The sequence below is a fragment of the Lethenteron reissneri genome, chromosome 14 (genome assembly GCF_015708825.2).
Source record: "Lethenteron reissneri isolate LAM-NWPU_2019-01 chromosome 14, ASM1570882v1, whole genome shotgun sequence".
NCBI classification, from domain to species: Eukaryota; Metazoa; Chordata; class Hyperoartia; order Petromyzontiformes; family Petromyzontidae; genus Lethenteron; species Lethenteron reissneri.
The window spans coordinates 12699764-12726795 of record NC_083792.1 but is presented as its reverse complement, the minus strand read 5'-3'; the positions used below and the strand labels follow the sequence as shown (position 1 = coordinate 12726795).

The window sequence follows — 27032 nt, the reverse complement described above, 5'->3', positions numbered from 1 at the left end:
GTTTAAACATTTTTCAAATGCTCTAGTCATTTAAATGTGATGTTTTCTTCACCCAGATTTCAGCAGGGTGCAGAAGATGATGACGATGGTGGAACGTATGTACTCTTTCCACATGGACCATCTGATAGACATTGATGCGCTTCACGAGTAAATAAATAGATGTCGCTCATTTATGGACACACTGAGATGTTTTGCTGCACATAATGGCATAAACTTGCATGCTATGCAATCGCAATCATCAACCCTGATCTATCTACTGCTGGAAGAAGGCATCCCCATGCCATTCCTTATGATGCCACACCCCATCTTGCACATTAGCTGATCACTCCATCTCCACATTGGTCATCCTCTTTGGCATGATCTCTCCTTTTGGTTGAGTGGTGCAGTGCATTGAAACCTTATCAACAATTAAATGTAGTCAGCCTGTTAAATTATTGTCTACAATGTATAATGCACCTCTTCCAAGACATCTGTATCTTTGCTTTTTGTGTAATGTTCATCAGCTGTTTCACAATCTAAACGTATTATTGTGTTGTGCATGTGGGATGTTTAATTCAGGCTGAAGAAAGTCCCCCCTCCTCTTCCACCAAAGGTACTAAGACGAGACTGATCTTGTATTTGATGAAAATGCTTTTTTACCCAACTACATCCCATTCATATGTTGGCAAAGCGTATCACCTTGACAATTTACCCTATTTGTCTAAAGAAATCAAGTGAAAATGGGCATCAGCATGTAAACGCGGGTCCGAGTCTTGTTAATATTGGAGCATTCGTGAGCATGAAATGGGGATGATGGTGGTGGTGGTGGTGGTAAAGACAGTGGTGATGAACCTTCACCTAACTCCTGAAACTCTGCTGATCTGTCACAGCCTTGGTGCAAGAGCCCCACGGAAGACGGCAATGAGGGCTCGGGCACCATCAAGCAGCGACCTGCAGCGCCGTCCCCAGCACGGTCCGACGAGCGCTACCCTCCCGTGCCCCGGCAGAAGCCCACGAGCCCGCCTCCGGCGCAGGGCTATGGCCCAGCCCCGGTGCCGCCTCCGCGCGTTTCCCAAGTTGGGCAGTCGGCCTCGCCCATGCAGCAAAACCGACCCAAGTACAACGTCCCTACCCCGCCGCTCCCACAAGTCGTGTCGCCCAGCAAGCTCGGGCAGCCCTTGCCCGCACCACGCCAGCGATTCCACAGCCCGCCGCCACCACCACCCCCGTATGCTCGCACGCCACACAGAGCCACCCCCCTGCTACTGCCTCACAGCTCTTGGCTGCATTAGAGATGCAGCAGGTGGTACGATTTTGCCCGCCAGCGTTGATTTATTTCCAGCCCGGCAACAAGCCCATTTAGATCAAAATAATCTCTCGCATCACGGGTTAGCAGTAAGCCACTCTGGGAATATATTGAAATTGCCAAGTTGTAATAAAAAAAAAAATTGGCTGTGTGTTTCTTGAAAATCTGGGGGAGAGTTGTTTTGGTCAACATTTCAATTGGGCTCAGTCACTTATGTCCTGCAATAAATAGGGCTGAGTGTATTATTTTCAGGCAAACAACAACAACAGCAACAAAAATGCGAGAATCGTTTGCATTAGTAAGCAAAACTTATGTTTGTGATTGTTGCCATTATATTAAACAATAGTTGAGGTTTCGATGTTATAGCTGTTGAAAATGTTATCACATTCACATTGATTGGTCTTCATAAAGAAACTGTTGCCACTTAAGTTGTGCCACGGTGCATGTTACCAGCTGCAGGGGAACCCCTCAGCTTGTGTAGGTTGTCGCTGGGTACCGCGGTGGCGAGATGTTAACTACCTCGCCTGGTATACACGAGGTCATGGGTTTGATCCTGACCCTGACACCTGTATATTTGGAGTTTGCATGTCTCTCTCCCCTTGGTCATGTGGGTTTTTCTCTGGGTCCTTCGGTTTTCCCCCCAACATTTGGAAACATGCGTTTTGAGTATTTGCCTGCTATAAATGTCCACACGATAAGCCACTTCGTTGAAACTACCATTTGTGGCCAGGTTGTTTCTGACACGGAGCTATATAGCTCAGTGGGCCCCTTAGGAAAAACTAAAAACTAGTTTATACTAATACCGCCGACGGGGGAATTTGTTGGCTTGCAGACACAACATGGGCAGGAACGGGCGGCCTGCCCCGGCAGTGCGGCGCTCCAATAGCGCATCGCCACCTCCGCGGCCGCCGCTGCCGGACCTGGTGAGCGGAGCCGGGGGTTCGGCCGGGCGTCGTTGCTCCGCCGAGGTCCTCTCCACCACCGAACACCTGCAGCGGATCAACATGGGCCATCACAACGCGCTCGATGGAAGCAAGTGTCTTCCAATGCTACTTGCACACATTTGAACGTGTTTCCTGCCCCAGGGGTGTCGCTGCGTTGTAGTCCGATTCCAGAGGTCGCCACTCTGTTTGGATTTTCTAGTGCGGTGTTTGAAATTGTGGACAGGTTTTGTAAATTCGCCTCGCCACCCCCTCTCCCACCCAGCAGCATAAGTGGGTTCGCCGCAGTCCATCAGCAGGTTGCGTGCGATTGAGGTAAAGTGTGGGTGCTGTCATTAATGGTCAGCGTTGAAGAGTAGACCAATATACCCTCGAGAGGGCTGCTCTCTTGAGCTTGCTCTTGTTGAGGCCCTTCCTGTGGCATTGGCGTGAGCAAGGAATTGAAGGGCTGCACCTTTACTTTTTATATTCTGCTTTTTCATATCACCTGGGGGGTACGTCCGATCCCATCATATCTTGGAGGCTGTCTAGGCTGGAGTGAATCTGTGCTGTTCTGTGAAAGCCCTGGTGCAAGAAACCTCTGGACAACATGGCCAATCACACGTCAAACAGGCTGTCGCAGGTCTGTGGGGCCACGTGGTGGGCAGCAGAGGGCAGTTCGGTACAATCCATTGTAGCGTGATGCTTTCCACGTCTATGCTTCGCACCTTCAACGTGCACGCACCAGTGTAATGAAGTATGGTCAAATGATTTCCATAACCCACACAGGCGTGGGGAAGCCCTTGTCCATCATTTGATCGATAAAACGAGCTGTACAAGTTTACATGTATAGAAACTTTAAGTATATTGCTTTGTAAGTATATCGGACAATGCTTGCTCATTTCTGCCTGGTGAACCCAGTATGAACCTGCCTCTTGCATCTGGTTTGATTGGACTGGTCTCGATCAGTATTTTTCAAAATTTCATCTCTGTAGGCCCCTTGTTGTGTACAGCTTACTGATGCTGGAATGTTACATTCATATGCAAATCAGACTGCTCGTATGCAAATCACACTGCACCTGCGGAGTAAAGTTTGAGAAACACTGATCTAGGCAGTTATTAATTTTGTATGTATGTTGAGCTTCTTGCGCACCGTACGTAGCCAACCATGCTGATCTGAGGTGTGGGGGAAGGACAACAAACTCAACACTAAAAGCAGTTCTAAAGAAATGAGTTTTAAATCTAGAATGTAAAAGTGCATAGCTCCAGTGGCTTCCTTATTATCTGAAAGCACGCGATGCAGAATCTTTGTAAGAATCGTAGTTCGAATAGAGTCAACCGATGCCCTATGAAGCTCTTTCCCACAGATGTTTAGGAGGGGTGGTTACAGAGGTCCAGCTGTAGTTTTACCAACGTTGTTCTGCTTCAGTTGCATTCGTGGCTGGTCTGTATGTAATCTTACAAATGTCTTTATTCATTTTTAAATGATGTTATCCAAATAACCCTTGTAATTGTTGTACAACTTATTAATTGGTTTAGCTGTGTGACCATTATGCAATTCCCAAAAGAGCCACACCTTTGAAGCATTTCCTAGTGTTATGTATTACATTTTCTCAGCAGAAATACTTCCTTGCTACGGCATGATCCATTGGTCACTGGAATAATAACATGTTATTTTGCTAATTTCATTGCAGGAAATTGATAGCACAATTGGCAATAAAACAATTACTAAATGGGCTAAAGCTGAAGCGGATAATTCTATTTACAATTCCCTGTTGCCTCAATTGCATTTTTTCCCCTTAATTTTCCCATGGAGTAGTTGTATTATTGAGCCCACACGTGAGCAGTTAAATAATTCCCGTCGTCTGTTTGGCTACATCAGGCACCGTGGCGGAGAAGCAGGACGCGAGCCGTACGAGCAACTGCGCACCGCTGGACCCTCTGCCAAAGTTGTCGGTGAGTTTCTTATGCAATCGCATTGAGCGTTTACGAAGGAATGTATTCTACCCGTCGGAAAGCTTTTTGCAGGCACTTCGTATGGATCCTTGGGCAGCTATCCAAGGCGTGAAGTGTAGGACCCCAAGAAGAAGTGCCACTTTTTTTTCTTCTCTGCACAAAGTGATGTGCAAGGAATCTGAGCTTTCCCATTTTAAATAATAATAAAAATCCCATCGCGGCCCAAGTTGGCAGGCTGTGTCCTGAGAGTGGAGCAGTGGAACATTATACGAGTTGTTAATTTATTTTACTATATTTTTTTAGATTTTATTGTTACTACACAATTACCATTAAATTTGTGGCCGCACCTAATTGTGTGGCCTCTACGAAGTGGGTACTTGTATAATACTCCTTTCTTGCTGGTGAGAAAGTAGGCCTCTCTGAGTTATAATATACCTCTCAATTTTACGGTGAGTGATGTTGATTTATGTTTTAATAACGCTTATGCTGTTTTATATTTATATTCATATTTTCACAGGAATCAAGTAGTAAATCAAAGTAAAGATTAAATGTTACTTTTAGTGCAAGTACTGGAATTTTATATATCTTGATCTCAACCCTGATCGATTTAAAGTACATTTTTCAGTACCGATTGTGATGTCTGTCTTTTGCCCAGAATTTGCTTGCCAATGGACTGCCACCAACACCAAAAGTGCATGTGAGTGTTCTAATGGATAGCATGCAAACTTGAAAGAATCCACAAGAAATATTGCCTTTTCATTGAATTATTCAATGTGTTGCATATTTTCAGACACATTTGTTAGACCACATGTTCTCAATAGTAGCAAATACAGCCGTTAATGATATCAGTCGTTCGGTTTATTTTGAGTGAGGCCCATTGAGCTAAGAAGCCCTCTTTTCATGGTGACCCAGCCAAGGTGGCAAGCACACTACACGGGAAGGGAGAGCTTACAAGGGTTGCATAAAACAGAAGCAGGTAAATGTTATAAAGATGACAAAAAAATAAATAAGTTTTAAATGATTATAATAACTCAAAGATAACCACGACTATGTACATTATGCAAACAGACTTAAGTGGAAGAGTAGGAGGAAGTTAGGGTGGATATGGAAGGAACCATGGAGGATACGGAAATGGCAGTAGGAATGGGGGAGGACAGGACATTCTTTGAATGGCCCAGGCAAATGATTTTGCAGTGGTGAATACCAACTTCCAGAAGCAGGAGGGACATTTGATGATCTACCAGAGTGGAGAGGTGAAGAATCGGATGGATTTTATTTTGGTGAGGAGGAAGCACCTGAAAGAAGTGAAGAACTGCAAAGTCATCCCTGGAGAGTGTGTGGCTGAACTATATAGACAGACTACTGGTGGCAGATTGCATAGTGAAAGGAGTTAGGAAGAGGAAGGTGAGACAAAATAACTGTAGCAGGGTAAAGTGGTGGCTACTAAACAATGAGAAAGAAAACTGCGGTAGGCAAGCTATGCAGAAGTTAATCAACGTAAGGTCGAGGTGGAACGTGAATATAATATTGGAACAACTGGCAAGTGGAACACTGAAAGCAGGTAGTACAGTGAGAGTTGGCAAAGGAAGACAGATGCAACAGAATTAAACATGGTAGGGGAGTGATGGAGTGCAGAAGGCAACGAGAGAGAAAAAGGCCAAGTTTAAGAAGTGGCAGAACATGAGAGAGAAGGACCATCTGGATGAATAGCTGGCAGCGAGAAGAGATGGAATGCGAGTGGTAGCAATGGCAAACACAACAGCATTTGCAGAACTATACCAGAAGCTTGACAGCAAAGAAGGCGAGCCAGAGAGAGAAAGACCAGGGACATCGGCCATGTGCAGGACGAACAATCTTGGATGAGATGAAGTTTAGAGAGAGATGGAAAGAGTACTTTGAGAAGTTGCTGAATGTGGAAAACCCAATACAGGAAATGGTTGAGGAACATCAAAGAGTAGAAGTCGTTGCAGAGACTATAGCCAGAGAAGAGGTGGTGGAGGCTCTGGGGAGCATGAAACATCACAATGGAGTGGGGCCAGATGAGATTCCAATTGATGTGTTTAAATTAATGGTAGAAAAGGGTGTTGAAATATTGATGGGGCTGTTTGGGAAAATCTGGATGGAGAAGAAAATTCTGGATGTGTGTAGAGAGCGAGTCACATTGGAAAGGTGATGGACAAGAGTGTGGGGACTACAGAGGAGGAGCTTTGACAAGTCACACCATGAAACTCTGGGAAAGGATCATAGAAAGGAGACTGAGGAATCTGGTGGATGTTGGCAAGAGTTTGGATTCAAACAGGAAAGGTCAACAATGGATGCAATCTTTTCTCTGAGTATTGATAGAGTAGTTCAGAGAGAAGAAATGGGACCTGCATGTCGGTGTTTATTAATCGAGATAAAGCGTACGGCAGGGTGCTTAGAGAGGTCATCTGGTGGTGGATGAGAAGAGGTATTTTGTGTATCTGAATTACATAATGCTGTAATTAACATATTTTTGGTTATTTTATTCACTAAATAACAAAGTAATTGGGCCTTATAGAGAATTGAAGCTTATAGTGCATTGTTTCATACGCATGTACACTCACATGCATGCGTTGCTCTTTAGATTGATTGATTTCCTGTTTCGATTTAAAGCTTTCGTGACTGCAGGGATTCATCTTCTTGGTTCTTTCGGTAAAGTCACGTAGAAGGGAAGTAATAAAATAATAAAAATAAAACATAATAAAACAATTCTCACGACGTTTCGGCCACAACGCAAGCAGCCGTCCTCAGGTGAAAACCAGGTCCGTCGAGGCGACAGAGTCTGAATGAAACAGCACACGAGCTTGGAGCATATATATAAGCTGGGCGCATTGACAAAGGAATTTGCATATCAAAAGGAATTTAGCATATTTATGGGAAATGCAGGAATGTGATTAGTACTGCATATGCATGTGCATTATGCAGGATTAACAGCATCAAAGGGAGCTGCAGTTACTGCTGCTGCTGCAGTTGCTGCTGCTGCAGTTTCTGCTGCTGCTGCAGTTGCTGTTGCTGCTGCAGTTGCTGCTGCTGCTGTTACTGCTGCTGCTGCACTTGCTGCTGCTGCTGCAGTTGCTGCCTTATCCATTTTAATATAACACTACATTACTGTATGGTGTCGTAATTGTATAGTAAACATATAGCAGTGTGATACACATTAGGGTGGGTAGAATAATACATAGTGTTATATTAAAATGGATAAGGCAGCAACTGCAGCAGCAGCAGCAGCAAGTGCAGCAGCAGCAGTAACAGCAGCAGCAGCAACTGCAGCAGCAACTGCAGCAGCAGCAGAAACTGCAGCAGCAGCAACTGCAGCAGCAGCAGTAACTGCAGCTCCCTTTGATGCTGTTAATCCTGCATAATGCACATGCATATGCAGTACTAATCACATTCCTGCATTTCCCATAAATATGCTAAATTCCTTTTGATATGCAAATTCCTTTGTCAATGCGCCCAGCTTATATATATGCTCCAAGCTCGTGTGCTGTTTCATTCAGACTCTGTCGCCTCGACGGACCTGGTTTTCACCTGAGGACGGCTGCTTGCGTTGTGGCCGAAACGTCGTGAGAATTGTTTTATTATGTTTTATTTTTATTATTTTATTACTTCCCTTCTACGTGACTTTACCGAAAGAACCAAGAAGATGATTTCCTGTTATTGGCTAGAATTCAATCAGTTGATATCCAGCACACACGAATAATGTAACGTGTTAATTAACAGTGATGAAAGCGTTTCTTTTTTAAATACTTGCTATCCTGGTTTTGCAGATGGGGGCTTGTTTCTCCAAAGTGTTTAATGGATGCCCGCTGAAGATACATTGTGCAACATCGTGGGTTCACCCAGATACAAGAGGTAACTTGCCAATCACAAGGGGTAAAAATTATGTGTCAGCTGTCTGTGTGGCCCATTGGGCCATCATCCTTCTAGGCACCCAGCCAAAACGTATTGCCAAGATCTTTATTGGTCTCTGCTGTGTGATATGATGGTATAGGAAGCCACTTCATAAAATTGTTAAACAAAAGATTGACGGCGTCTCTCAGAGGTAGTGGAATGATTTTAAAATATATTTGTTGCCTATTTCCTTCCTATTTAATCTCAATTGTGCTATCAGCATCATGTTGTGAGACTGAGTATCTCACAGAGCAGTGCAATCCTTCATGTAAGGGAATGGTCCAAGGAAGAAAATTCCACAGCTACTTAATATGGCCTCTTGTTCTGTGGCACCACGGTGGCTCGGAGATGTTAACTACCTCACCTGGTATGCAGGAGGTTGTGGGTTCGATCCCAACCCTGATGTCTGTATATTTGGAGTTTGCCTGTTCTCCCTGTGGTCGCGTAGATTTTTCTCTGGGTCATCCGATGTTTCCCTCCACATTTAGAAACATGCGTTTAGAGAATTTGCCTGCTATAAATGTCCACATGATAAGGCACTTTGAGCTATCATTTGTGGTCATGTCGCTTCTGAAAAGGAGCTATATAGCTCAGTGGGCCTTAGTTGGTAAAATAAAAAATAGTTTAGTTTCATACAGAATGGGGCAGCAATTTCCCACCTGCTGTGCCACTGAGGGCAATGTTTGTTGCACGACAGTAAAATCATATTTTTAAAGTAATCCTCAGAGCTGGAATATGTCCAGATTGGTGTAGAACCAAATTTAACGTGAATATTTTTTGTGCTGTCACTGGGCTGAGATCATCAAATCGCTATCCATGAGAATCCAGTTTAATCACAGGCTGCGGCCTGGATTCGAAATCCAGGTTCTCTCAGCAGTGCCGGACTGGCACTGCTGAGAGGTTTTAGCCACCATGCCGCCTCAGGCTGTGTAATGTTTTCATTGAGGGCTTTTTCTGGTCACCTGTGGCCTCTGTTGTCATTGTAGGTTCCAGGAAACCGTTTGTAACTATTGTAAGCATTGCATGCTCATAAGGAAATCTCTCACAGGCGTCGTTTTGTTTCCACCTGTTCAGGTCCTGTTGCTTCACGCCACAAGGGAGACATTTTAAGCAAATGACGTTCGACTTTAGAAACTTTTGTATAATCTACTTCCTGTCAATTATAATCACTTTTGGGGTTTAAATCCTGCCAGATGAAAGGGGTTATTTTTAGTTTTGAAGCACGCTTCCTTGCATCCAAATCCTGCCAATGTGTCTTATTCTCAGCAGTTTCTAGAGCAGCTAAGTCATCTCTATGGTACTGACTGCAGAATAAACTTTGCTTTAGGTGATTGTCAAACAGCTGTTGGGTATTATCGCACAGAGAAGGAAACATCATTGGCATCTACAGCTGCATGATCAAGCTACCAGTCAGCATGCTGTCTCTTTACTTGGATGGGACAGGGTTAAAACGCAAATATTTGAAGTTTTTTTCCTTCCACATTCGATTAGAACAGTTGGCACCACTGATTAGCACGGTTGACTACGTATGGTGAGAAAGAAGTCCTACATACATACGTACTTTTACTATAGCGAATGTAAAATGAGAAGCAGGTTGAGTTCCTAAATCGTTGCCTGCCATGTGCACGTTTTTGGATGTCATTGGACAGCCTTGCTCGCTGCAGATAAGCCTGCTAAGATATGTCTAAGTAATGCGAGTTGTGATTGCCTCTTTACAGACCAGCATCTGATATTTGGTACGGAAGAAGGCATCTACACGTTGAACCTGAACGAACTGCACGAAGCGACAATGGAACAGGTGGCTTCTTCATTGCATTGCGGAATCATATCACTGCATCCCTTTTGTGCGTTCAATAACTAAAGATCATTACTTTGTTTTTGTTTTCTTAAAAATTAATGTCACTGCTTTTGTAAGTGGTACGTTTTATTGAGGCTATTCAAAAATAGCTGTTGTGGGTTTTCTTTCTTTTTAGTTGGTTCCACGGAGATGCACATGGCTGTACGTGATGAATAATTTTCTAATTTCTCTCTTGGGTAAGTTTTGCTTCCTTTACCTCATTACGCGAGTGATTTGTATTCTGCAAGCACACTTTATATTAAATGCCTATATATTCTCGAGTTTAAAGCACTTGAAAATGTATTCGAATCTTCTTTGGGGTGTTTTGCCCATTGAATTAAGATGAAGTGGGTTCATGGATTAAACCACGGGTGGGGAACCATTTTTCTGCCAAGGGCCATTTGGATATTTAGAACATCATTTGTGGGCCATACAAAATTATCAACTTAAAAATTAGCCTGTTATATTTGGTCAAACATTTCATTAACTCACCCCTAATGTGATGCTGGAACAGACTAAATGATTTCGCGGGCCTTATACGGCCCGCGGGCCGGACGTTCCCCACCCCTGGATTAAACGATACATTCTAAAACCATTAATGATCTAGTTTAATCCGTCAATACAATTTGTTTAAAGCCTATAGAAGGAAAAAGTGTATTTTCTAAGGGAAACCTGGATTACATACAACAGTGCACATTGATAAAATATGATCATTATGAATACATTATTATAGTTTTATCATTATATACGTATAAATATGTTTATGCACATTCATAGTAAGCTGTGTTGACGCAGTGGTAAGCACACTGCATTATGAACCCAGGCACCTCCGTTAAATTCCCATCCATAGCCATTGATATATGACCCAGTTCTTGGCTGCCCTTCAACTTGCACTGACTAGCGTGGTGAGATATTATTAAACAACTCCCATAACTGACATGGCATGGGGTAAGCCTAAATCCAGGAATAGATTGACAGAGGGCTATAAGTCAATGAATTGTGGACATTGGTAATAGCTGGCGGGATGACGAGATTGTTGTACCATCTCCTCGGGAGCAGTAAGACAGTTTGACATGCCTGGGCATGTGTCCGATCGCTGTTGCGTATGTGGTGGCGTGTTGTGATGTCGCACACAGGGAAGACCTGCCAGCTTTACTCGCACAATCTGATGTGGCTGTTCGACAACACGCGGAAAGAGCAGAGATTGCCCGGACTGTCGGACATGCTGCACGCCAGGTCATCCGCAGGCCTTCCACACCGTTTGCCTTTCCATTCCCCCACACGTTTAATTTTACTTCTCTATTCTAGCATTTTTCAAACTCACGTTGAGCCTGCCATCCTTGGCCGCTTTTTCTACTCATTGTGTTCCAAGCCCATCTCCATGTCCATTCTACAGACCTTCATATTTTTGGTCACATTTTAAATCCACCTCTTTTGCATAGTTTTCTCCAATCAGTGTTTTTACATGTGTAGAGGAGTACCGCGAGGACCCAACAAGGGGTGAGCGTGGGAAGAGGGACGGAAACGGAGGAGCCGGAGAGAGGGAAGAGAGAGTGAGGGGAGAGAGAGAGAGGGGGATTTTGGAGGAGAGACGTGTGAGACGGAGCGGGGTAGCTTCGGGAGAAAGGAAGGAGGGAGGCGTGGACGGGGAGGTAGCGAGGGGTCACGTCGGGTGGAAGTGTGGAGAGAGGAAGAAAGAATAAACGGCGAGCAGCCCTGAGCAAAGACCTGGTCTCCGTGTGATTCTAAATACCCGGGGTGTCCAGCAGGGGAAGACTCTAAACATGCATGATATCAGTCCCCATTCTCAAATAAGTTCCGGATGGTTCTGAACAAGTGAGGGGAAATTGATTAATTCTATGCAAGAGCCATTCTTTCCATTAGACAACCACTGTTGACTTCCCATGCCTGAGGTATGATGGACTCAACTGGGATTTAAAATAATTTCCTCCCTGCTTGAAAAGTTGTGGAATACAATTTTGTTCATATTTAACACACCACTTTATTGTAGTGCTTACATTAGTTCGGTGGAATGTTTGTTCTGGGTATGTGTGTGGTTTTAAGGCTTGTTGACAGCTTCTTCTGCACTGGAGAGAATGTCATGCTCTTGAAATACGATTGCCTGTCAAATTATATGCTGTTTTTTATGACAATGGCGCCGCTCACAGACCATTGTGTATATTGCAGGAGATACCCTTCAAACAGAATACCAGAGACCAAGGGATGCCAGAAATGCTGTGTTGGTAAGGGACATTTTAAAATATCAACAAAGATCCTATTGTATGTATGTTGAACTTATTTCGCACCGTACGTAGCCAACCGTGCTATTTTGACCATCTCGCAGTCTGCAGAACACTTTGGCGCACTTACATATTTTCTATTTTACTATTTAAATTTTACCAGGTACGGCCCGCTGAGCAAGATAAGCTCTTTTTCGGAAAACGACTTGGCCACAAATGAGCACACAACAACGAGAAGTGACTTGTCACGTGCAAGTTTATAGCAGCCAGAATACTCTGAATGAACATAACGTGCAAAAGCATCACAATGTCGTCAACTTTCTGTAAACCGACTGGGTATACTTGAAACTGACAATTTTTCCTTTGTTTTTGAATCCCCGGCCACTGTGCAGCCAACAACCTTTACACGGGAAACACGTACCTGTGTGGTGCTCTCACGTCGAGTGTGGTGCTGCTACAGTGGTACGAGCCAATGCAGAAGTTCATGCTGGTCAAGGTAAGGAAGCGAACAGAGCGAGTTAATCCTTGGTAACGGTTCACAGTTAGTTTCTTTCTGAGTTAATTTGTGTTGGTGTAATGTTTCTTCTTGTCAATTATTTTTATTGATCCAACCACGGGAGTGGGGGGGGGGGGATGTATAACTTCTGTAACAGGTTAGTGGTGCATAGCGAGATAGATAGGCGGCTCGGACAGACAACCAAAGCGGACGTGTAGGACTGTGGCGTTATGTGAGACCACACATCAGATCCCTTTTCTTCAGGAAAGGACGGGGGAAAAGGGGAGGAAGGGGAGGGAGTCGGTCTCATTTCAAGTTCAGTCATTTAAACTCAGGGTCTCTGGAATCACCCCCCCCCCTCATTAATAATCATGAACTGAACAATTTTTCTGTTGATTATTTCAGATTTACTGCAATATACACCCGTCCTTGGATGGGCAAACAAGCTAGTGTTTGAGATTTGATGAGATCTACGCAAGATCCTGGGTGTATACAACACCTTTAAACAGCACATACTGTTTTAACAGCCGAATCTTAGACTGATAAGTATTTTGAACTGCTCTCTGTGGTTCCAGTGTCATGGTTCTCAATCTGATTAGTGTTCCAGTAGTGTACATAAATTAAATGTCATCTTTATTAATGCTTTACGATAAAAAATTACGTGTTTGTTATTGCAGACGTAATTAATCAGGACCCAGTGTGGTGAAGCCAGGCCAAATGATCCTCATAACCTGCCCCGCATGGGGAGGTCATCATCCAGCAAGGAACTGACAAATAGCTGTACATGTACATTTGACTTTGTGTCTGAATAAGTCAAATGAAGCATTGCCCCTAAATGTTTGTCCGGCATGTGTGTCTATTTGTATTTGTCATTCTGTTGCGCAGCATTTTCACTTCCCGCTGCCCAACCCGCTGAAGGTGTTTGAGATGCTCGTGGTACCCGACCAGGAGTTCCCACTCGTGTGCGTGGCCGTGGGGTGTGGCATCGATCAGGGCCAGGACCTGCGCTTCGAGACCATCAACCTCAACTCGGCCTCTTCCTGGTTCACGGAACTCGGCTCTGGTAATGTGAATGCGCCACGGAGGCGAGATGTTAACTACCCCGCCTGGTGTACAGGAGGGTAGTGGGTTCGATCCCAACCTGATGCCTAGGGGCCATCCATTTAGTATGTAGGCAAAAATTTGTCAAAACTTGATCACCCCCACCTCCCTGTACACACGCATACTTTTTACACCCCCCCTGCCCACCTGTGTATGTACGCTTGACGCACCCCCCCCACCCCCAATCCTATAGAACGGCCGATATTTAATCCACGCAGAAACGTTCAAGGATGAATAATATTGACATGTTTAAGCAAACAGTCCCCGCCGGACTATCCAACTCATTTGAATCAACATGTGTCTACAATGTTTGGCTGCTATACATGTCCACGTGATAGGCACTTCTTTGAGCTATAATTTCCCTCTAGGTTGGTTCTGAAAAAGAGTTGTATAGCTCAGTGGGTCTTACCTGGTAAAATAAAAAATAAAAATCAGTCTTTTGAACACGCGCGCATGCGTGCGCCGGCTGACACACATTCCTGTTAATGTACGTATGTATATTGAACTTTTTTCGCACCGTACATAGCCAACCGTGCTTATCGGAAGTGCGGGGGAAGGACAAAAAACTAAGTGCAAAAAGTGGCTTGAAAAAATATGCGTTTTCAATCTAGATTTAAAAGTGAGTAGCTCCAGTGGCTTCCTAATATCAGAAGGAAGAGCATTCCAGACGGCTGCAGAAGCGCATCTGATAGTTAACCAATATATATTGTTAAACCGCAGCATCGGCAAGACATCTCTTATCCACGCATTCAGCCCTTTCTTGGCGTTTTGGGCCTTCAGGCCTGTGCTCGGCAACCCTGATAGTAAAACAATCTTAAACTGTTCGAGACATTCAATTTTGCTTACAGTCACTGTACCGATTGTATCCATTGCTGCAGAACTGCTTTTGTTTGTTGCGGTTGCACCAGACTCGTGAGCCGCATGGCTCACACGGCTCTACCTAATACATGAAACTTGAAACATTTTAAGATATTTATCGGGGAGGCTGAAACTACTATAGAACCGCATCCAGATGGTCCCTCAGCAGAGGGCGCTCTCTGCAAGTTGATTTCATTTGGGCTGCCAGACCACTTCAGAAATGTTGCCAAATAGTCTGCGAACACTCACAACTTTAACCATAATACAGGTTTTTTTGGGTTAGATCGTGTAAATATATAAATGTGTCGTTAAATCCGCCACCACCCGACACAGCCAACTAGTAAGGGTTGTCACGTAAACAGAACTTGTCAATTCGTTACTAGTGCAGCACACGGGTGTGTTGGAGAGCAAAGCCACAACATTTAAAATCTGAGTGACGTTTCGCCACTAATTACAACGAGCTTCATCAGGCGACAGCCAGATTTGTGGAGAAATCCTTCTGTTTCGTTCCTTAAATAGAGAGGTAGATGTGATGACATCACTTGTGGTCAAACAACTGACTGGACTCTGTTATTGTTTATAACATGTTTTAACACCTGTTTTAACACCTGTTTTAACACCAGTTTTAACACCTGTTTTATTGCCAGAAAGGGTAAAACCTGGTGGCGTTATTGGAAGTCATGGACTTGAAGGGTTGTTGTTCCGTTGTGTCGGGAGGTTTCTGTGCACTCGGCTGAGCTCTCCTTCACCTGCATTTGCCGGCTGTGCGATTTTACTCCATTACCTTGTCTCAGTGTTCGTCCATTTACATTGCATTATATTTAAGTGATCAAAAGCCATACGATAATCACATTTAGTAACTTAGTCTGTGGTATGGAGGTAACATTTAACTGAAAAATGTTATGCTCACATGTGCGCAATGTGTATTGTGCACGAAATAATTCATTATTCCATTTATTTTTGCTTTAAAAACAACTTGCAATTCTACCCCCCCCCCCCCCCCCCCAGTGTTTGGAATGGATGAGACGGAACAAATGAGATAGGCGGGCAGATGAGACATGACAATTCATTCCTGACAAAGGAGACGCAGTACAAATGGGACCGGCAGTACAAACAGCACAGTGTACACGGGGTGGGCAGACCAGCGCCAATGAGATGGACATTTCAAACAAGATTGAGCAAACGAAACCGTGCAAACAATGACAAAAACAATAGATTATTAAATCGAATTATTACACAGTCAGGTGGTCGAGGGAGGGAGAGGTGAATTGTTGGATGGCTAGTCGATACTCAAAGTAGTCGGTGTTCTGCTTGTGGCAAAGCACATGAGACGTTTATTGCAAGCGAGTTAAGTGGTTGCTATCCCACATTATAACTGAAGAAAGCTTTATAAATCCGGATTTTAGCGCTGCCACAATGATGTTGTTAAATCGTACTTATTAGCGTGGAGGAGCGACAAACGTAGGCAGGTCAGACTGCATGACATTAAATCATCTCTGTCGGATGATGTACTATTAATAGCCACGAAGATGCAATACTTTGGAGAGAGGTAAACAGCTTCCAATTAGTGATTACATTTGCCGTGTTTCACATTGCCTGCGGTGGAAAACAGCTTCGTCATGCTTGTTCCCCGCTGCCTGCTACCCACACTGTACTGGTGCCATCGCAAGCGCTTATTATTTAAGTGGAATTGATTTCTACAGTGGGTGTTGTGTTATTTTGCTGCACTATGTCACAGTTCAAGAGTGAAGTAATATGTCCAAAGCTGTGGGTGAATTTAACAGCAACAACAAAAACGAATTAACTTCTTATGATATTAAATTCTTGTGTTTTTTAAAGGTCGCCGAGTTAGTGGCAGTATATTTTTGAGAACCTAATACCTCACAGCCAGGATGGGGATCATGCTCAACCGCCTGTGGTGTTACTGTGTGTAATTTAACAGTAAATGTCTATTAATCTTTGTGGTGCTATTAGCATCGCGTGTTCTTTTTATAATGAGGTAATTAACCCGATAATTAATCTCTGAGAAACGTTAAATTGCACTGGGGCTTCTATTTTCACAATGGAATTGAACCTTGTCCTGTAAACGCTATTGGAGGTTTTAAATCCTCGTCAACGGCCATCGTCAGTCCACTGCAGTTGGAAGGCCTCTGTCACCACCATCCCTTAGCGGTTTTGTGATGATGATGATGTTTAATATTTTTGGTTTCTCTATAATAACCATGAGCGAGCGGGTGTATATTACTCTTGTTAATTAGTCCAAATTCATAGAGTAAATGCACATAATTTAATTTTACTGTTACATGGTAATATCCATGCGTTTAACTATGCATTTATTATTGATTAAAAGTTATTCTTACGCAAATATATGTATCACGGGAGAATGGATTGTTTGCAATTGAATACAAGGTTTATGCAGATCATGTGTGTAATGTTATATTTAACCTTATAAATAAGACAACTAAAATGTATTTTAAGTGATAATAAAAAAAAAGACTAATGAAAGCTCAAGTCAGATCATGCACCCCCTAACCATGTTTAATTGAATCGCTGGAAGGGTAAATAGCTACGTGTATGTATGTAGAACTTCTTTTGCACCCTACGTAGCCAGCCGGGGTAATTGGAGGTGCGGGGGAAGGACAACAAACTAAACACAAAACGCAGTTCTAAAGAAATTATTTTTCAAGCGAGATGATTTGGCTCCAGTGGCTTTGTACTTACTTCCTATCATAGGAAGCCACTGGAGCTATGCACTTTTAAATCTAGATCGAAAACTAACTTCCTTAGAACTGCTTTTTGCTGCTAATAACTGTTTAACTTTAAAACAATTAAGTCTGTCTTTTTTATATGCCAAAAATGTGTCTTTTTTAATTGACCGCATTGAAAGCAATGTGCGCTAATCCAACCGTTTTGCGTTGTCCCGTTTTAGGCAGTGCCCAGCTGGAAGCTATCCACCTTAGCCAGCTGGAGAAGGACACCGTGGTGGTTGCCATAGACAGTACGTACCGTGTTCTTTCTACTCTCATCCTTCAGCGGTGCTGCTTGAAAAAGTGTTACTATGGGGGTCAGACAACCTCGTGTCTGATCTCCTTTGCATGAAAAAAGGCAACTTCATTACCTTGATCATCTTTTTTTCTATTTTAACGTTTTTCAATTTGCGATTCAACTGTGCTATCGGTGTAATATTATGACACAAAGCATCCAGAGGTAGTTCATCACCCCCCACCCTGTTTTTGTTTGAGAATGGCCCACAGAAGGAGATATAACAGAACTACGTTTGAGATCTATTCTCCTGACCTCTGTTTCAGACTACGGGCGCTTACACTTCCCACATGCCTTCCAGTGGTGATGTTTATTGCATTGCAGTCAAAATTATTTTTATTTTATTATGAGACGAATTTTTGCCGCCTTAAACAAAGTGCCACGTTTTATATTGGTCATAAAATATATCCTTAATATAGCTGTCTCGCCACATTAAAAAATCCCATAAGTATTGTTTTTACACAACCCCGCAAACAAAGCCAATTGGCCCCACAACGTTTATGATTATAATATTTTTTGTGTGTGGTTGCTGTGATGATTGAAAACCTGGTTTTACCTCAGATTTTAAACTGAGGATCACAGCTTTTAATCCGCTGACTCCTGTGTCACCCAACCTCCTCCACTTATGTTTTTGATGAGAAGATGTGGACGTCGTTTGCCACCTCTCTCCTCAATGTCCCCGAGTCGGCCACCACCCACTGTTCCCCCTCGGGGGCATGAGAGCTCCCTGTGCAGCAACAAGCATGGCCTACATCTTGAATTACAACCAGACACGCACACACACATGGCAAAACAATAATAAAATAGAATTCACATAAACACTTAAGGAACTGCGATAAAGCGGTAGGAGGTAAATTAAGTTTTTGGAATTAATGATTTATTTTTCATAAGATAATTGCAAAATGAGAACATGTTTAATTTGGGAAGGGATACTGGGTTCTAAACGAGTATTTTAGAGACGGGGTTTAGTAGACAACACAGACATAATCCTCTTCTTAAGACTCCCATCTGGCAAGGGCTGGATGGCCAATAGATGGTATCGTATAAAAAAAAATAGGATCTTTTAATTTTTGAATTTCGTCTCGGTGTTTTTTAGCCCATGCGGTCAACTTTATATCTTGGTGTAAAATACTCGCAAAAACATCCCAATATAGAATCCTATCGTGTGTTTGCGGCACAAGCATCACGCGTAATGGAAATAAAAAATATCAGTGTACGTGCTTCTCCAGCGGTCAACTCCAGATTCATCATCCTCGAGAACACTGCGGAAAATTGGGTTAGCATTTTATATGCCCGAAGACCCGTTGTGTAATTGACTCGGGAGCTAGTTAGTCGTGAAGGTTCATTATAGTCTATGAAATGCTTCAGTAATTGCCCATCCAGGGACATTGCACATAACTGGAGTATTGCTGTGTGTGGCACACTTTTCCTTGGGACAGCACCGCTGTTAATGCTGCATTTAGGCTGCTTGCAGTCAAAACAACAGTAAGCGACTGGAGGCAGCCACTGCTAATGTCCAACCGTTCCTTCTGAAAATTATGTCCTTTCGTCCATATCCTAAATGGATTCAAGGTGTAGGCGTGGTATTTGTGAGAGATGGCAGCAATGCATGCCTGCAGTGCAGAAGCTGGGAGGCAAGAAGGTTGCTGGATCGGGGATATTAAGGTTAAGTGAGACGCCCAAGGTTAGCAGAGACACACCTGAATGAAGCAATACACCTATTAGGTCTTCACGCTATCCATGGAGAGATACAATTATTATCCTTGTTGCTGGTCTGTGCTTTCCCCGAGTGCTTACATTTTCAGACATCTAAAAATGCTAACTTTTTTCTCTCAAATTTCTCAAAGCACAACGCTCCTGAAGAAGAGTTGAGACTCGGGCAAAGTTTTTTTTTGGGTAAATATAATCTAGTGTTCTCGATGACCCAATGCCAATAATGGAAATGTTTCTGTTCGCCAAGGTGGCACAGGTGTGCCCGTATTCAGGTAGAAGTAATATACGTGTGGAAACTAATATAGCACATAAAATGGGTGCCTTTAGGGAACAGGGAATCTATTGATAAACACACATAATCTGCTCATGCTGACCCAAACAAGTCCTGCCTAGCGATAGGACAATCATATACTTTGCATCTAATTTCCAGGCAATTTTATCCCCCCCTAAACTGAAAATGTCATGCTCTTTGTTGGGCATTTCATGCCTTTTCTTAATATTTTTTTACACCAGTAATTGGGTTGAAAGCAGGAGCCACACAATGCTAGGGATGATTGAATTATATTTGCTGTTATTCATGAGCGGAAGCATTCTCCTCTGCTTTGCATAGTACATATAGTTCCCAAAACAAAGGGGAAAAATACGAGAAAATTGCATGCCTTTCAATGCATGGGAAAGGGTAAAAACGTTTTTCGAAACAACCTTTATAAAATTTAATGGATATGGCTTTAACTTGTCCATTGAAAGGAATAAAAGTCCTCTGGGTGAACTGTAATATAATGAGCTCTGGCATCTAGTAGCGCCTTGATAAAGGGCTTGCAAACAATGCATCCCTGTCTCGTACGCACAAACAAGCACGTGGAAAAGGCCGCTCTTATTTCATATTCACTCAGCGAAAACCTGATGGCACTTACAAAAGGTGACATTTAGGAGTACCTGTTCCAATTTGCTACGTAATAAATATTGTGCTGCCTAGTCCACTGTTTTTTTTTATTAATGATCGCCCCGACTTCATTCTTATTCACCTCTTTGTGAAAGGTGTATACGAGTGTTAAGGTGGTGTACTTCCTGCTTGACTGGCTAGTTCTTACATCTTATAAACCCTTGTGGTTCCAGTCGTTCGTCTCTATTTTTGTATACCTTTTACTTCGTAAAAAGGAATACACTTTCGCCTTCTGTTTACATTGTTGTGGTGGCGAGGTGATGAGATGTTGCTGCCAAAGCTAGTATCTTTATAATGATACTGGTGCTTTGCGAATCAGAATCTACGCAAACTTCACAGAATTCCAAGAAGTTTTATGATTCCAGCATGTCACTCCTGCCGTCGTATATCAGGCTACCTTGAGGCCCTGCAGGCGAGTGTTCCACGCACCTGTTTGTCGCTGTCTGCGATCCGCCAACCCCACCTTAACATCACTCGGTTACAGACATGTGCAGGAGATGACACATTTTACTTAATTGAAGTAATGGAATGCAAAGCGCAGCTATATAAAACAAAAATACACTTACGTTGTATAAGATTGCTTCTGTTTATTTTGTCTTGCATTGCACACGCTTTTAAGTCAACAACTTTGGACGACCAGTTTTAGCAGTTGGTTTAAACGCTGATCTTTTCCAGAACGTCAAACAATTATTCAGACATTGGGCCGCTGCTTGCCAGCGGTTTTGTTTCCAGGGAAACGCTGCCCTTGTTTATTTTTTATTCCCACAACTCCAACGTGACAAAGCGGTTTGCGAAAACATTATACACGCCGCCCGACGCCATAGAGACATCACCCGGTGCTTTCCCACACGTACATTTTCGCGCGTACAAACAAATTTGGGTAATATGTTCGATTGTTGGGATAACGTGGTGCCTACCACTCCGTGGTGTATTGACACGGCACGTCATTTGCAAGTAACTTCATTTGCATGTGCACTCGTTGCTCATTATTAACGTTTTCACAATTGTTTTCGTTGTTGAAGTCTGGAGAAGTTTATTTGTTGAAAACTATTTATGGAACTCATTTGAATATATATCAAAGTTGAGTTTGTGTTGTCAATGTGCATACTCTTCCAACACTGAGTCACTTGGGTTATTTAATCAGGGCGTGCTGAATACTTTTATATTGAGGAATACCATCACTTGTAGCCTGTCACTGTGTAAATACTGTTTGGGTTCAATAATACAACTCTATCGGTTGTTACTTGTGATGCAACAGCATCTTTTCAACAATTATTGTCTATTTAGTCTCACTTTAATGCATTGAGTTGCGTGTGAGAACTACAAAGAAGCAGACGAAATTATAAAGCATCTAAATTAAACGTAAAAAAATTGTCTGCATATATGTTTTATGAATAATTTCACCTAATCACAGCCTTGAAACGTGACAATTTGTGACCATTCATTTAATTGCTGTGGGTTGCAGGGGATGGGGTGAATTATTCCAGCCTTAGCAGTTATACTTGCAGCATACTTTGTATACAACTCTTGAGGTTCATAATGGACATGTGCGACTCAAAAGGGCTTGTGAGCCCAATCTAAAATACTTCATACAAAAGTATATTGCATACCATCGGGTGCACAAATGGAGATCCTCTATATCGTTTTCCTCCTTATGGCCGGTGCACATTGGCAGGACACATGCGCGATGGCTCCACGCAGGTCTGCGTGCGAGGTGATGTCACGACCTGGCAGTGTCGTAATGGCGGTATGGAATTACAGCTTAGGCGGCTCAGCCCTGCGGACAATCAAATAGTATGATGAAAAGAACACAACTCGGGTGTGTGTCACCGCCACCCCCGTGCGGCGATCCCGTAATGCGAACCGCCATCCGCATGTTCTGTTGCAGCTCACAAGTGACAGGCTCAGAGTGTCTGTGGTATCGGCTCACAAGCACATACACGAGTGTTGTTGTTTGCAGCCAGACGGTCCCACGCGTGCATATTGAATGGCCCATGGAAACACCGTTAATGATGGGCGGGGAATCCTATTCTCAGGTTGCTTGGGAGTCATGGGAGCTTAGGGGGCCACATGTGGGATGGGTAAGGGTTGGATCGGAGGTCGGCAACCAAAAAAACAAGAAGAGGCGTTTTTCTCGAATTCGGTGAAAAGCTCAATATTTCAAGAGCCGCCGCCATGCAACGTCAATACGAGACGGTGGAGTCCTTAATAGATGACGTCACGAAGCGGTCCTGAAAGAGCCGCATGCGGCTCCATAGCCACAGATTGCCAACCCCTGGGTTAGTCGGTTACACAGTTGGGGTGTAACTGTTGGCCCCCTATCCCCGCTGGTGATTTCATGAATTGTTGCCATTCGCAGCCAGTATTGATCCAGGAGCCGATTTTAGTTTGCCTCGTTTTTACTGTTTTTCAAATGTTTAGTTTTTTTGCAACATTGTGTCTTAATTTAAGTAATCGTTTTCGCATACATTTATCGTTAGTATATAGTTTCAATGCATTTTGCATAAATCGATTTTTATTAATGGGATTTGCACCTATCTTGAGTCTTAAGCATCAGTATTAATCGGTGCATTCTATTACACCCCGATTAGATTATGAATGAATTCGTGTGGTGTGTATATGGTGCTTATTGTGGGGCAGGCCTGTTGTAAGTTTGAACATAGTGTATGTCGTAAAGGCGTAGTTCAAACATAAGTTGATTACCACATAAGTGGGTTTAAGTTAAAATTGCTAACGCCATAAGTTAGAAGCACAGTAATAACTTGGAAATTCAAAGGTATTCCTTTCCACATATCTATATCCCAACTCAACCACTTACCTCCTGAGGAGCACAAATGTTGTTGAAATCGTTGAAATTGCTTCTCAGAGCTGAGTATAAGAATTTGGTGTCTTATATGTGCAGATCACGTGGCGGCTGAGTGAGAGCAACAATGTCGTCATTGCTTCTATTTGCCAGAGTGATATATGGTTATTCCACATGTTCCCTTGAGAATAGAGGCACGGGCAGTCGAATATTGCTTCCATAAATGCATTCACATTTAAGTTGCTTGAGAGGCGAGAAGCCTGAATATAAAAATGTATGTAAATAAGAAAACAATGTCTAGTTTGTATCGCTGCATATTGCTACATCTGAATACACGAGTTGTTGGTTTATATTTCCCTTTTACAAATTGCATTCCAATTGTATGATTGCCATCGTATCCTTGAACGAACTGTCCATGTTGGAACACCTGCAGAGCAGTGCATCACCTTCTCTTAAAGAACATCTCGCGAAGAAGTCGCAGAATTTATTCCGAAGTCCCCTCAAGTGACTTCGTTTGTTCACACACGAGGGGGGTGATATTTGCACGCACCCTGCTATCGATACATTTTAATTGCACGTCAGTTCGACACAGTATATTTGAATTCTTGGGTGGAATTTAGCAAGTCAAATTAGAAAATATATTTTTGTATGCGACTTGCTTTTGCGCTCGGTCATTTGTGACTGGCCTGAGACGATAAACTTTCTGCACATTGCGAAAACCCAGTTTTATCGCGGGTGGCTTAAAATGTGGATTTGATCCCAGGTTATCGGCAGTGCCAAATCGGTGCCATGACCTTTGAGCCTTCCAGGCATATCTATTTCTACTCTTTGGTTTATTCGGTAAAGTCACGTAGGTAAAAAATATATAAAATAAATAAATGAGAAAACAACTCAATTAAATCACGACGTTTCGGAAGCAACACAAGCATCCGTCATCAGGTATGTCCGCTCCAGCAAAATTACTGTAGCGTAATTACAGTAGCATATGGGATTTTAATTTTGCTGGAGCGGTCATACCTGATGACGGATGCTTGTGTTGCTTCCGAAACGTCGTGATTTAAATTAGTTGTTTATTTCATTTTTTATTATTATTTAGTTTTAATTTTTTACCTACGTGACTTTACCGAAAAAACCAATGAGTATGAATCCTTGCAGTCACGAAAACTTCAAATCTAGATTATCTATTTCAGTTTTTTATTACACATCGCATATGCAAATGCATGTTTGTGTCTTGGGGGAAGAATGTTATGTTGTATACATAAATGGTGTTCAAAAAGCTGATTTACATCATTTTAATGCACATCCCATAAGACCCAGGCAAAAATGCTTTCACTGAATATATAATGTGCTACTGAGCACATTATATATTCATGTATTGCGCGTGGGTGTGTATTTTACCGAGATTATCTGAAGTATGTACACAGTATGGGGGACTCCATTATATGTGGTAATTCTGCTTAGAAATGGCACGCTTATAACTGTTTTTCCCATGTAATATTGGAAAATTGCAATAGGATGCTAAACACTTGCAAAAACACATGATGTCAGCAGTAGTTTAGATTTTTATTTTAACCATTCTGCTTTAAAACACCAACTGTGGTGTTCTAAAAACGATGAGCTTATCAAAAAAATAATCATGCAATGCTTTTCTAGAAAATGTAATTAAAGGGGGACAGTGGTAACACTATCATTAGCACCCTGCACTGTGAATACAGTGATCTGAGTTTAACTCTCAGCCAAGGCTGATGTATAGTGTGCGAGCTATATTTGAAACAGTCCTGGGCCCCTTCATTCACCCACTTTAACTGACCAGCATGATGAAGTGCAGTCGAACACATTGCACAGCCGACATGGTGCAGAGTGGCCTTCATCAGCAGTGAATTGAAAAAATGGCTGTAAAGTTAATCATACCTTGTTTGCATGGAGATGTGCAAGCCGTTTTGACCAACTAAAAATGATCGTTATTGAATCAAATACAATTTCTGTACTCGCCAGAATTTCCAATATGTATAAAATTGGAATTTACGGTGTAAAAAAAACCAAGGTATTTAAAAAAGATAAGGCCCCCCAAAGTAAATTCGTCTACTGTCATGTGATTTTATGATCACTGCCTGCATTGTTCGTGTTAGTGATGACATTCATGGGAGTGTGCCATTGTATTTGTTGCATTAATGCCTAACACTTTCATTTTTTTTCCATTTGCAGAGAGTGTAAAGATAGTCAACCTTCATGGAAAGCTGAAGTCAAACAAAAAACAAGCCTCCGAGCTGCACTTTGACTTCCAGATCGATTTCATAGGTGAGCAGACATAGCCTGTCACAGAACCCTCATGCATTCTGCACATACACTGCATACATGGAATGCATGTAAAGTACAACTTATCTTACTTTGCAGTTTTGAACGTTGCACATATCATCTCTATGCATTGGTTAAATTTGTCTATTTATTGGAATTGTGTACAAAAGGGTGTGAGCGTTTTCCCATTTTGCGAACATCAGAGATGCCATTGTCTTGTATGTTACACCTTACACTTAAATTGGGAAAATTGATTGGCAGAAATGTGATGTTTGTAAATCAGCATAGATATCTGTTGCCATTTATATCAAATATTCAGTAAGATTTGAAAACATTAAGTGAGAGTTTTCAAAAAGAAGATCTCAAATGGTCTAAGTACCAGTCACAAGCACCACGTCACCTCTGCATATATTGGCGATGGCCAACATAAACCTTGAAAAACTCTCTCGAGGTGCGTTGTGCGTGAAGCAGTCATGTGTTAAAACGTCGCATATCGTCCCAACGACTCTCGTACGGGTTTGGTGAACCTTCGGACATCTATCCGTGTATGGGGGTGTCTTGAGTCATCGTGTTGCCGTTCCCGTTCCCTGCAGTGTGTCTGCAGGACAGTGTTCTCGCCTTCTGGAAACACGGCATGCAGGGCAAAAGCTTCAAAGCCAACGAGGTATTAACATGCTGCCAGCCGAGTGTAAGAGTGAGGGTATTGCTTTGAGAACAGTTAAGCTCTCCGAACTATGCACGCTGTCAAACTGTTAATGCTTGGAGGCAGGGGTCCTAAGTAAAATGTTATGGCTGGAGAAGTTTCCTTTTTTTTCTGCGTTGATTTAATTGCCTTCAATATAATTAATGTGGCACTGACCTGCAGCAGTTGTAGGTTATACAGGGCCATAACCTATTAAAATATATCGTAAGTAATGTGTACATGGCATGTCTGAATGTTTTGACTTTGAATTGGTGCTTTGAATGACAGCACAACTGTTTTGCCCTTTTATGGCATTTAATTGGACTTCCTTAATCATTCATGTTAAAAACCCATTATTGGCATCGTCATAATAAAAAATGAAAATCTGCAAATATTAGCTTGTGTATGTAGTCACAGAGAGGTGATACTTTGGCCATTTGGCCATCATCAATACAGCAATTGATACGTGCGCATTTCTCCCAACGTCAGGTCTCGTCAGTTTTGAGTCATCAAACAGCAGTCGGATCATTTTGCTACGAGACATTTGTAACTGTTCTTTGTGTTCACGGATGGACAAGTATGGGGTGTGGTGGTATGTGAACTGCCTCCGTTAGTTTGCGTTAATTGGGCCTGCGTCGTTCAAGTTGCAAATGAGTGCTGTGTCTGCCTCAACTCTGCCTCGTTACTGATCACCCCATCAACCTCTGCCCTCCCGTTAGGCATTGCTTCGCGTAAGCGTCTCTTTCTAGAAATAATTAACTTAGCGGTACAGCCCAGCACTTGTCATTCAACTTCACCTCTAGCTATTAAAAAAACGCATATTGGATTGCGTTTCATTAACCTTTCCCTTCAATTGATTGGTGCCGTGTGTTTTTTTTCCCCCAGGTTACCCAAGAGATCTCGGACCACACGAGGGTCTTTCGGCTGCTCGGATCGGAAAGGTATTGCC

At 42.7% G+C, this 27032-nt stretch overlaps 1 protein-coding gene across 1 annotated transcript in view; it reads left to right on the top strand.

Moving 5' to 3' along the window:
- LOC133342409 (mitogen-activated protein kinase kinase kinase kinase 3-like) overlaps positions 1–27032 on the top strand; it is a 78182-nt gene that overhangs the window by 38959 nt on the left and 12191 nt on the right. Inside the window, exons 15-31 of the mRNA XM_061551574.1 lie at positions 57–95; positions 559–592; positions 870–1207; positions 2118–2317; positions 4088–4161; positions 4817–4858; positions 7950–8034; positions 9792–9871; positions 10047–10107; positions 11047–11146; positions 12098–12153; positions 12543–12646; positions 13532–13709; positions 17535–17603; positions 25312–25404; positions 25995–26065; positions 26969–27024. Of these exons, the coding sequence (XP_061407558.1) occupies positions 57–95; positions 559–592; positions 870–1207; positions 2118–2317; positions 4088–4161; positions 4817–4858; positions 7950–8034; positions 9792–9871; positions 10047–10107; positions 11047–11146; positions 12098–12153; positions 12543–12646; positions 13532–13709; positions 17535–17603; positions 25312–25404; positions 25995–26065; positions 26969–27024 (1680 nt within the window). The remainder of the gene's footprint in view (positions 1–56; positions 96–558; positions 593–869; positions 1208–2117; positions 2318–4087; positions 4162–4816; positions 4859–7949; positions 8035–9791; positions 9872–10046; positions 10108–11046; positions 11147–12097; positions 12154–12542; positions 12647–13531; positions 13710–17534; positions 17604–25311; positions 25405–25994; positions 26066–26968; positions 27025–27032) is intronic.